Source organism: Sciurus carolinensis, chromosome 18 (genome assembly GCF_902686445.1).
Source record: "Sciurus carolinensis chromosome 18, mSciCar1.2, whole genome shotgun sequence".
NCBI classification, from domain to species: domain Eukaryota; kingdom Metazoa; phylum Chordata; class Mammalia; order Rodentia; family Sciuridae; genus Sciurus; species Sciurus carolinensis.
In genome coordinates this window covers 20,077,863-20,088,915 of record NC_062230.1, presented here as the reverse complement: position 1 = coordinate 20,088,915, position 11,053 = coordinate 20,077,863, and the positions used below count along the sequence as shown (strand labels likewise).

Below are 11,053 nucleotides of genomic sequence, written 5' to 3'. Positions count from 1 at the left end.
GGGGCTGTCTGCCTTGACTCCAGCCTCTACCCCAGCCCCAGGGAGCCCTGCAGCCTGGCTGCAAGCCAGCTGCACAGCAGCAGGCTCAGCAAGTCCCAGGGGCGTGGTGTCGGCCAGTAGCAGAGCCGGCCTACACCAGCCAGGCAGGCAGTGAGACTGCAGTCCATTGGGACAGCTGCACTTGCAGCATCGGAAACCCAGATAGGGAGTGTGGCCATGAGTCCCCTGCTGTACTACGCCCTGCCTGCCCTGGGTGGCTACATCACACTCTCCATCTTCTTCCTGCGCCGGCCTCGCCTCCTGCACACACCCCAGACTCCAGCCTTCTGTTCCCGCCTGGTGGCCCACCGAGGAGGTGAGCTGGGGGAGGAGCTGGCAGCTTCTGCGGGTGGAGTGAGGCTAGCAAGACAGGTGCCACAATGGGCAGCACAGAGGGGCAGGATGCTGGAAGCAGGGCCAGGACTCCGGTAGGAAGAGAGCTGGGGCAGGGCAGAGCATGGAATGGGGAAGGAGAGGTCAGTTCAACCTGGGCTGACTGGGTAGATGAGATCCGAGGCGGAAGGAGGCCAGCAACAGGGAAGGCGGCTGATAAGGTCAGGCCGGGCCCCGGGACCCAACCCAGCCACCCCACACAGGCTCTGGAGAGCGGCTAGAGAACACCATGGAGGCCATGGAGAAGTGAGTTCACCTGCCCAGCCACGTTGCCATGTAAGGTTGTACCAGTTGTGTACTGCAGGACACCTAAGAGTGCCATTTATGTTCTAATCTGGGTGTCTGGAGGCCCCAGAGGTGTGCAGGTGGGCCTGTACCTCCTGCCATTAACTGCCCGCATGCTCCCACTATTGCTACCTAGCATGGCCCATCCCCGTCCCTGCACCCCACTGACCTTTGCTCCCATAGCGCCATGGCCCAGAGAGCTGATCTCCTGGAACTCGACTGCCAGCTGACGCGGGATGGTGTGGTGGTGGTGTCACACGACAAGAACCTGTCTCGCCAGTCAGGCCTGAATAGGGATATAACCAGCCTGAACTTTGAGGTGGGCCTTTTTGCGACCCGCGCCCCCAAGCCGAGTTGCCATTTCTCAGTGTGTGCCCCCTGACGATATGCTCCCTGCTGTCCCAGGAGCTGCCCCTCTACAACAAGGAGCTGGAGGTTTACTTCTCACCAGGTGAGAGCAGACACTAAGTGAACTGAGGCCACCTTCCTGGACCCCCCTTGGGCCCCTACCCCCATGCCATCGATCCTTCTCTGATCCCACTTGCCATGTCCCCATTTCTAGGCCACTTTGCCCATGGGTCAGATCGGCACATGGTGAGTCTGGAGTACATGTTCCAGAGGTTTCCAAAGGTGCCCATGAGTGTGGAGATCAAGGAGAAAGATGAGGACCTCATTCACAAGGTGAAAATGCAGGCAGGGTAGGGCACAGCCCAGGCCCAAGGGAGGCCTGGCTCTCTCTCATCTTCCCTCTCCTCCTCCTAGATAGCAGACCTGGTGAGACGCTTTGACCGCAACGAGATCACCATCTGGGCCTCAGAGAAGAGCTCAATCATGAAGAAGTGCAAGGCTGCCGTAAGTCCCTCTTCTTCCCTGCTCCTCCTTTTGGGGGCTGGAGTCCAGCCTACCCTGGAGGCCCTAAGCTAGAGGGGTCTGGGAGAGCTCCTGAGGAACTTGAGCAGAGTCTCCATGACAGGATTTGGAGAGGTGGGGCAGTGGGACTGTGAGCCCTGGCTTGGTAGTGGCAATGAAGAGGGCATCTTCAGGCCTCCAACCCTGGTCAAGAGGTGACTAGGGCCTCCTGAATGTCCAGCACAGCTCCTTGCAGTCCATGGTTCCCCTCAGATCCCCCTTCTCTTCTCTCTCCTGGCCTCCCCAGAACCCTGAGATGCCAGTGTCCTTCACGATAAGCCGAGGATTCTGGGTGCTGCTACTCTATTACCTGGGGCTGCTACCCTTCATCCAGATCCCTGAGAAGTTCCTCTTCTGCTTCCTACCAACCATCATCAACAGGTACCAGAAAAACAGGCCCCACCCAAGCCACATCTGCAACCCTGAACCCAGCTCAGAGTCTACTATGGAAGAGGAGTTCCAAGCTTCCCAGTTCCTTGGACACCATCAAAGATAACCCCCAGGGTCCTTTGAGGGTGGCTCTTACCCAGCAACCATGAATGATAAGAAAGCCATGAACCCCTGAAATTGCATGCATATGGGTACTGATGTGCAGTTTTAGAAGAAAGGGTTCATTCATCCATCCAAAATATTTATGGACAGCCTCTTCTGGTCCTGCAGCAGTTAAGCTAGTAAATAAGAGTCATGTGGGTAGGTTATGTCTTCAGTGAACTTTCACAGTCTGGCTCACTCAACATCTTGGTGCTCAGAGTCTCAGAAGGAAAAGGTGAGGAGCTTCCTCAGGCTGGAGACAGGATTAACAAAGGAACAAGCTGGACACAGTATCAGGAATTATACTCCCTTGCTCTCAAGCTTGGCCCCTCTCTGCTTTTTTTTTTTTTTTTTTTTTTTTTTTTGTGTGTGTGTGTGTGTGTGTGTGTGTGTGTGCGCGCGCGCGCGCGCGCCAGGGATTGAACACAAGGGCACTCAACCACTGAGCCACATCCCCAAACCCTTTTTAAAAATATTTTATCTAGAGACAGGGTCTCACTGAGTTGCTTATGGCTCAGTAAGTTGCTGAGGCTGGTTTTGAGCTCACAATCCTCCTGCCTCAGCCTCCCAGCCACTGGGATAACAGGTGTGCACCACCAGGCTCAGCTCTTCCCTTTGCTTTCCTACATGTTCTGTAGGGCGGTGGCCAATGCTCTCTGCTACCCTCTGTAGTCCTGAGGGAACCAGCCCCACAATCCCTTGCTACAAAGCTTTGTATATGTAACTTTTTGTACAGGATTTGCAAAATGTTTCCACATCTTTTGGTGTATTTGATCCTTACTTTACAATGCTCCCAGGAGGTATAGGAGTCATGACCCCCATAGTATCCATAGAGAATCGGAGGCTCAGAGAGGTTCTGTAATTGGTCCAGGGTCACACAGCTGGAAGTACAGAGCCCAGGTGTGCCCTAGGTCTGACTCCATAGCTTGCCATGGAATGAAGTCACCCCAACTGGCAACAAATAGCCAATCCATTAAGCACTATCTGGTCTCAAGAAGCTCACCAGATCCAGTCAGAAGGACCTCCAAATGGGTTGTCCAGCTTTGAAATCCAGCTGGATCCCGGCCCTGGCCTCAACCCCACCACCAATTTGCTTTGTGACCTCCAGCAAATCTGTTTAGTTCGCTAGACCCAAGTTTCCTTATCTGTAAGACAGTGAGGTAGAACTGGGTGCGGTGGCACATGCATGTAATCCCAGCAACTCGGGAGGCTAAGGCAGGAGGATTGCAAGTTCAAGACCAACCTTAGCAAATCAGTGAGGTCCTAAGCTACTTAGCAAGACCCTGTTTCAAAATAAAAAATAAAGCTGGGCACAGTGGTGCATGTCTGTACTCCCAGTGGCCTGGGAGGCTGAGGCAAGAGGACAGTGAGTTCAAAGCCAGCCTCAGCAACTTAGTGAGGCCCTAAGCAACTTAGCAAGACCCTTTCTCAAAATAAAAGAATAAAAAGGGCTGGGGATATTGCTCAGTGGTTAGGTGCCCCTGGATTCCATTTCCAATACGGGGGGCAGGAGGAAGGCTGGAGGTGTTGCTCAGTGGCTAAGCATCCTGGGTTCAATCCCCAGTACCAAAATGATAGTGAGATGGGTGCCTTACCCTTGAAGCATGGATTTGTGGATCTCAGAATAGGATCTCACTGAACAACAGGTTCCTTTGTGCCACTGCAAAAGTTTTTCTTTAGGGGCAGGGCTGCACCCCCATGACAGAGGGACTGACCCCCTCCACCTTCTCTTCACAGAACCTACTTCCCATTTTCCTGCTCTGGGCTGAACCAGTTGGCAGCTGTGGTTTCAAAATGGTGAGATAAGAGAGAAGGCTGGGTGGGCTGTCCCAGTAGCAACCTGCTTCCACCCTTCTCCTTTGTCATCTTATCATCACCTTGCCATGTTGCCATCCCCAGGATCATCATGAGAAAGAGTCTGATCCGACACTTGGAAGAGCGAGGGGTGCAGGTGAGGACTTGAGCACCACTCTGGCATGTGCCTGGCATCAGGGTCCCAATCTCTCTGCTGCCGATTGTGGGATCACTTGGGCAAGCCATATGATCTTCAGAGTCTGTTTCTTTATTCATAAAATGGATAAATGGTATATGCAACCCTTCTGGGTATGTAACTGGTACTTAGCAAGGGCTTATAGATGCATCATGAAGATGATGCACTGACTGTACTGTCCTGATCCCTGAGGATCACCTTTGACCAGGTCACTTAATTTGTAAAGCTTGTTGAGCATGTTCCAGATGGGATAAGAACTTCCCAACAGGGGCAGAGGAAGGAAACAGGTGGGCCATGACCTGCTTTACATCACCTGTTGAAAAAAGGAAGCAGAGTGCTGCGGGCTGCGGGGTCTGGAAGAAGAGAGGTGTGAGCATTCCCAGGAAGGGTGGGAGGAAGCTGGCACTCAGGGAGAGGAAGGGAGGACATCTCAGGCAGGAAGGCCCACAGGTGTGAAGGCTAGAGAAGCAGAAGACCAGGCTGGCAGAGGCACCAGGAAGGCTCCCAGGTCACAGCCTGGAAGAAGTGGCCAAGGGCAGCCAGGCTCAGGCAGGCCTGCTGACCTCAGAAAGGAGTGTGGACTTCAGCCACAGGAAAGGAACATTTCTGAGGTCTTCAGAGGAAAGAGGCCTAATCCAGTTGAGGTTTGTTGAGTTTTGCTAGCATGTGGAGAAGACATTGCGGGGTGGGGTGGAAGCACAGTTTTCATAGGAATCTGATGCTACCTTGGACAGGACTCAGGTTTAGGTGGCAGTAGTAGGGACAGGTGGAAGAGGACTTGGCTAGTGACTGAATGTGGTGTGAGTGAGGCATTGGGATAACAAGGCTCTTTCTGGTCAGCCCACTCATGCCTTGGACCTTCACCATAACTTTGTGAGTTTGGACCATCATCCTCATTCGTCAGATTAAGAAATCAAGGGCTGGGCATGGTGGTACACACCTGTAATCTGAGTTGAGGCAGAAGGATCCAGAGTTCAAGGTCAACTTGGGCAATTTAGGAGATCCTACTCAAAATAAAAAATCAAAGGGACTAGGGATGTAGCTCAGTGGCAGAATGCCTCTGGGTTCAATCCCCAGTACCTAAAGAGAAGGAGGAGGAGGAGGGAGGAGAAGAAGGAGGGGGAAGTAAGGAGGAGGGAGAAGAGATGGGAGGGGAGGGGAGGGGAGGGGAGAGGGGAAGAGGAGGAAGAGGAAGAAGAAATCAAGAAGTCCAGTGACTTGCTGGGAATAAAAATGCTGTCCCCACCTGCCTTTAGACCCACAGAGAGGCAGGGAAGGCTCAACATCAAGGGATGGGGCAGGCTGGAGGCCCTGGTGTGTTGCTATATGTTCAACAACTGGCTCCCTAGGAGAAAAATTAAAACCTGATTTGAACATTACTTTCTCTGACTTAAGTAATGACATTGACAATGGTCAATGTAAGGCTATGAATGCAAAGTCATTAAATGCAAAATTAAGAAGAGATGTACAGTAGCACACCATTGTACAGTAGCCCCATCTTATAGATTCAACAGATACAGATACTCTCAAGAACACAGGAAATAGAGCTGGCTGTGTGGCCCGTACCTATAATCCCAGTGACTTGGAAGGCTGAGGCAGGAGGATCACAAATTCAAGGCCAGTCTCAGTTACTTGGCAAGACCCTGTCTCAAAAACGAAAAATAAAGGATTGAGGATGTAGTCAGTGGTAAAGCACCCCTGATTTCTATCCCCAGTACCCACCCAAAAGAGAGAACATAGGAAATAGTAAAATAATTAGTAAGTAGTAAACATTGAGAATTGATTGCTTTTGTTTTCATTATAATTTTTTTAATTGTGAGTTTATACAGTTTAACTTTTAACAATGGCTGTACTTAATACCAGTTTGCAAAATTCTTGAAATGAATCAGCTTCAGCATACCACTGTTGGGCGGTCTCTGCAGAGGAGGAGGAAGCTCCCACCATAGACCAGGTTATCAGTAGGGTATAAGGCGAGTGTGGGGCAGAAGGGGAAATTCTGGATAAAGTTATTTGGAAACTAACAAACCCTTCCCTCCATATTCAGGTAGTATTTTGGTGCCTTAATGAAGAGTCAGATTTTGAAGTGGCCTTCAACCTGGGGGCTACTGGTGTTATAACAGATTACCCCACAGCCCTGAGGCGCTACCTGGACAACCATGGACCTGTGGCTACAGCCTCCTAAGTCTGAGGCCTTCTCCTCTGTTTCTCTTCCTGAAAAATAAATATTTACTTTTCAGTCACATAATTGTCCATGGAGTGAGGGGTGAAGGATGACTCCTGGAAGACCATCAAGATGGCAGATAGGGCCCAGGGCCTGGGGCCCGGGCCTGGGGCCCTAACCAGCCGGGGCCACTGGTTCCACTACATTCCAGATCCAAAGTAATGCCACACCCAATGCCAGCTTGGTCTCCACTCTCAAGAATGTCCCTTACAGGGCCAACTCAGGTGCCCTGGCCCCTGGCCTCTTGAGAGTCATGGATAATGGTTCTATTCTCCTAAGTCCTTTGAGAGCCCTAAGCACACTTGAGGAACTTGACTTCCCCCACGTTTGCCCCAGTGGGCCTCAACAAGCTGGGTGAGTTCATAGTTCTATCTGTACTTCCACCATCCCAACTCCCCACTCCCAGGTCTCCTCCAGTCCTGAAACCTTATTGACTCAATGAAGAATCCCACTGCACAAATACTGAGTGCCTACTCTAAGCAGGGCTGGAGACAGGGACCACAGCAGTGAACAAGTCAAAGCCAGACAGACACGTGGCTTAAACAGACATATTCACTAGAGGCGAACCTAACCCAGTCTGAGGGGTAGGGGACATGCCAAGAGACTCCTTGGAGGAGGTGAAGTTCATGTGATAGGAACTGGCTTCTTCCAGGGCCTGTGCTCCCAGGAGTCCAACAGCAATGGCAACTTTGGCTCTTCCCTTTTAAGAGATGAACTAAGTCTGTTCCTGGTGATAGAGCAAAGGCCATGGAATCAGTCGAAGTGAGTTGTTTTGCTTCTTACCGGCTGATCATCTCGGGAGAGATGCTAGACCTCTCCGGGCTACAGTCTCTGGTAAAAGGCAGACAATAGGAGAGGCTGCCCTATAGAATTGCTGCGGAGATTGAATAAACGCAGGTATGTTATGACTATTATTTCCTGGGGGCGGACGTCCCGATACCACCCTTCTCCTAACTCTGCGCAGGGTCAGGACCCTCAGATCCTTGCTTCTTCAAACACCTTGGGATGCCAACGAGCTGACCAGGCCCGGGCCGCCTAGGGCCGCAGCCGCATTTCCGGGCCGGTGGCAGCGGGGAGCAGGGGGAAGGGCAGCCCAGGCCTGCGCTGGCCGCCGTATGACGCGCCCCCTCATTTGCATGCGGCATGCCGATTGGCCACGGAGGCCGCCGGGACTGGAGGCCGGCCCCCTCCCCCTCCCGCCGCAGCCGCGGCAGCAGCTGGTCTCGGTGTAAACAAGTCGAGGCGGCTGCGAACCCGGGCCGGGGGGGACGGCGCCCACCAGGAGCGCCCCCCACTCCCAGGCCAGGCCACCCCGCGGACCGGGGCCCCGCGCGCCCAGGCGAGGTGAGGCCCGCACCGTCAAGGCTGCGCGTCGCCCCGCGCCCCCGCCCCGCCAGCGAGGACTGCCCCTTTTCCCCGGCGCCCGCCCCCCACCCCCCGCGCCCCAGGTGAGCCCCGGGGTCTCAGGTAAGGCTGCGCGATACAGGTAAGATTCCCTCGGCGGAGATGAGGTCTCAGCGCCCCCAGGTGAGAGCCCCTCCCTTATTAGGTAACCCTCCACCTTCAGCAGGGCCTCCAGTCTCCTCCAGGTGAGGGACCCTCTGTCCAGGTGAACTCCCTGGTCCCCAGAGTAACCCCACCCGCAGTCCAAATGAAGTCCTAAGGACCTGCCAGTTCCTAACTTCCCGTGCTCCCCCCTGAACTGGGACTGACATTCACTCTAAAGCCCCTTCCTCCAGCTTCACCTGGCAGGTCAACAGGGGTGAAGCTGAAAGCAGGTGGGTGACTCACCTTGAGCTCCTCCTAGACTCAGTTTCCCCGCTGATGCAACCTGAGGCCTCCTCACTGAGTCAAAACTAAAACGTCTCTGGTCCCTGGCGAGGCTGCTGGCTCTGGGGAAAGGAGAGAGCAGCCAAGTGTGACAGAGTCCCCATGGCTCTGGGTGTGCCTGCATGTGTGTGGCCTGGGTCCTGACAGCCTACCTACTCCCTCCCTGGCAGGCACTGGGCTCCCTCTGCTCCCCGTGGGCCGCTCCCCGCGTGGGGCCACTGCCCCTGGCCCCCGCCATGGTGCGGATTTCAAAGCCCAAGACGTTTCAGGCCTACTTGGATGATTGTCACCGGAGGTATAGCTGTGCCCACTGCCGTGCTCACCTGGCCAACCACGACGACCTCATCTCCAAGGTAACCTGGCCACAGTTGAGGCTGGAATGGGAGGCTAGATGGGCTGACTGGCAGCCCCCACCAGTAGCTCTGACCCCCTCCTTTCCCCTTCCCACCCTTTAGTCCTTCCAGGGCAGTCAGGGGCGTGCCTACCTCTTCAATTCTGTGTGAGTATCTGGCCCCCTCATTTCTTTTTCCAACCTGTTGTGACCTGTGACTCCTGGTATCATGCTGAGACTACCAGAATCCCCTGGTTCAGGCACAATCCCTCTCTTGGATGCTAAGGACAGATACAGTGGATACAAGCTAGCGGGGGGGGGGAGGGGGGGTGTTCTGTGATGGTGGGACCTTTTCTGGGACTGCCCATGTCCCCGCAGGGTGAATGTGGGCTGCGGGCCAGCCGAGGAGCGGGTGCTGCTGACAGGCCTCCATGCTGTCGCTGACATCCACTGTGAGAACTGCAAGACCACTCTGGGCTGGAAATATGTGAGTCAGTCATCTTCAACCCCACAGTAACCTTTGACCTGACCTCACATCACCTATTTCTCACAAGCAGTCAACTGGCCACTTTTCAGAGTGAATAGGCCTGCAGAGAGAAGCCAAACTGTCTTTTCAGCCCCCGACCATGTTCTCTTCTCTTGCATCCTATAAGCGCTTTTAGGATTTTTCTCATAACCCATCCTTTCCTTCAAAGGCATCAGCATCCCTGTTTTAGAGATGAGGAAATAAGCAGAGTTACCATTTATTGAATGCTTATATGCCATGCACTCTCACTTGTTTGGCATATATTTCCCAGAGACCCAGATTAGGTAATTTGCCCAAGATCATTTCATAGTTGGTTTTCTTTTTTTTTTCCTTAACTCCACACCCTTGCCCACTGACTTGTATTATCATTCAGATGATCAAAGAAGTTGCCTAAGACCCCAGAGTAACATGGAATTTGGGTCCACACACCTTCTCTTTCATTGCCACATTGCCAATGCTGCTGTCCAGGATCTGATTTCACTACCCCGAGTCTCTTTTCCTTATCTGACATTGGAGGATAAAGCCACCACCTGGCACCCAAGATTGTAACAGGGATCAGATTAGATGTAGCAAAGGAAGATGCTCTTGGGAATCTAAGGTATTGAATTGGACAGGCATTGCTTGGAGTGCCTCTGTGAGGTGGGTACCCCAGGCAGAGAAAGACAGTCTCACCTGAGTTCAACTCTGGTCCTGCTACACATTTGCTGTGTGTCTCTAGACAGATGGTTTGGCTTCTCTGGACCTCTGAAAAATAAAGAGGTAGCCTAGGCCAGAGGTTAAAAACTCAAGTTCTTGTGGGCCGGGGACATAGCTCAGTTGCTAGAATGCTTGTCTAGCATGCACAAGGCCCTGGGTTCAATCCCCAGCACCAAAAAATAAAAATTAAAAAAAAAAAAAAAAACTCAAGTTCTTGAGGCCAAGTAGATAATGTCAATTTACAGAAGAAATAACGGAGAAGAAGAACAGGCTGGGATAAATGGGAGTGAGCACGTATGCCTATAGTTTACTATTTTAAAGTTTGGGGTTTTTTTGTTTGTTTGTTTGTTTGTTTTAAGGCACAGGGATCAAGCCCAGGACCTCACACATGCTAGGCAAGTGCTGTGCCACTGAAGTACATCCCCAGCTCTTAAAGTTACTTTCATGAAACTGTTATCCAAACAAAACCATGCATAGGCTGAAATGGCCCTCAGGCCACCAGTTTGCAACCCCTGAACTATGAAATCTTTTAAGCATTTCCATATCCTCTTTGTTGAAACTGTCAGTACTTAAAAAGTACTCACGATTCAGAGTTCTATCTACTCCTTACTACTGAGAAACAGCCCTACTGTTTACCAGCTTTGTGTCTGTGGGCAGGTAGCTTGGCTTCTCTGGGCAAGTTTCCTCATATGTAAAATGGGGGCCAATCAGATCCATTCCCCAGCCCTGTGTCTATGGCAAACCTCTTACCCAAAGATGACGGTACCAAACCCCTCTTCCCTGCCCTTTTCAGGAGCAAGCCTTTGAGAGCAGCCAGAAGTACAAAGAGGGGAAGTACATCATTGAACTCAACCACATGATCAAAGACAACGGCTGGGACTGACCCCTGCTCCTGACACATGTGGCTCCAGCCTGGCCTGGCCGCCAGGGGGCGCCACTGGCTTCCCTCCGCCTGAAGGGAGCTCTCAGGGCCCCTGCAGAGGAAGGATCCAGCTCCTGTACATATATTTTATTGCATGCACTGTGACCTTGGGGGGAGATCGGAAGGGGGACGACACCCCCACATTTCCCTGCGATCTGGCTGGCTTGGATCTCGTTTTTAACCCCTTCCTGTCCCGCCTGCCCCATAGATATGGCCTATGTGCTGCTCTCTTGGCCCCAGTACACCGTCTGCCCTGTGAACTTCTCCCACCGAGCCCCTCTTACCCCACGCGTGTCTGTTCCCCTCGTTCTGTAGCGTTTGTATATAATAAAACAATGGAGTGGAGACAGCCCCAGGCTCACGTGGAATCCGGGAGGGGG

At 52.7% G+C, this 11,053-nt stretch overlaps 2 protein-coding genes and 1 long non-coding RNA gene across 6 annotated transcripts; 2 read left to right on the top strand and 1 right to left on the bottom strand.

The window, feature by feature from the left end:
* The first annotated feature begins 125 nt into the window (after nt 1-125).
* On the top strand, nt 126-6,492 carry Gdpd3 (glycerophosphodiester phosphodiesterase domain containing 3). Of its 2 annotated transcripts, none has more exons than XM_047534194.1 (10): nt 126-355; nt 636-678; nt 901-1,036; nt 1,123-1,168; nt 1,280-1,311; nt 1,480-1,569; nt 1,874-2,007; nt 3,895-3,954; nt 4,057-4,108; nt 6,192-6,492. In XM_047534194.1, exons 1-10 carry the CDS (start codon nt 217-219, stop codon nt 6,327-6,329), a joined length of 870 nt encoding a protein of 289 aa, XP_047390150.1. In that variant the 5' UTR covers nt 126-216; the 3' UTR covers nt 6,330-6,492. The 2 variants fall into 2 exon arrangements, with proteins under 2 accessions (XP_047390150.1, XP_047390149.1); XM_047534193.1 differs by having other exon boundaries at nt 130-355; nt 1,280-1,398; nt 6,192-6,478.
* Nucleotides 5,959-9,799, bottom strand: LOC124970702 (uncharacterized). 2 transcript variants are annotated; one of them, XR_007106171.1, is made up of 3 exons: nt 9,728-9,799; nt 8,160-8,260; nt 5,959-7,095 (listed from the first exon to the last, which is right to left on the bottom strand). It is a non-coding gene; the product is annotated as an uncharacterized LOC124970702 (long non-coding RNA). The 2 variants fall into 2 exon arrangements; XR_007106170.1 differs by lacking the exon at nt 9,728-9,799 and adding an exon at nt 8,879-9,233.
* On the top strand, nt 7,554-11,040 carry Ypel3 (yippee like 3). Of its 2 annotated transcripts, XM_047534195.1 has the most exons (5): nt 7,554-7,712; nt 8,369-8,551; nt 8,654-8,697; nt 8,908-9,016; nt 10,545-11,038. In XM_047534195.1, the coding sequence occupies exons 2-5, from the start codon at nt 8,435-8,437 to the stop codon at nt 10,632-10,634; spliced, it is 360 nt and encodes a 119-aa protein (XP_047390151.1). In that variant the 5' UTR covers nt 7,554-7,712; nt 8,369-8,434; the 3' UTR covers nt 10,635-11,038. The 2 variants fall into 2 exon arrangements, with proteins under 2 accessions (XP_047390151.1, XP_047390152.1); XM_047534196.1 differs by lacking the exon at nt 7,554-7,712 and having other exon boundaries at nt 7,752-8,551; nt 10,545-11,040.
* The last annotated feature ends 13 nt before the right edge of the window (nt 11,041-11,053 follow it).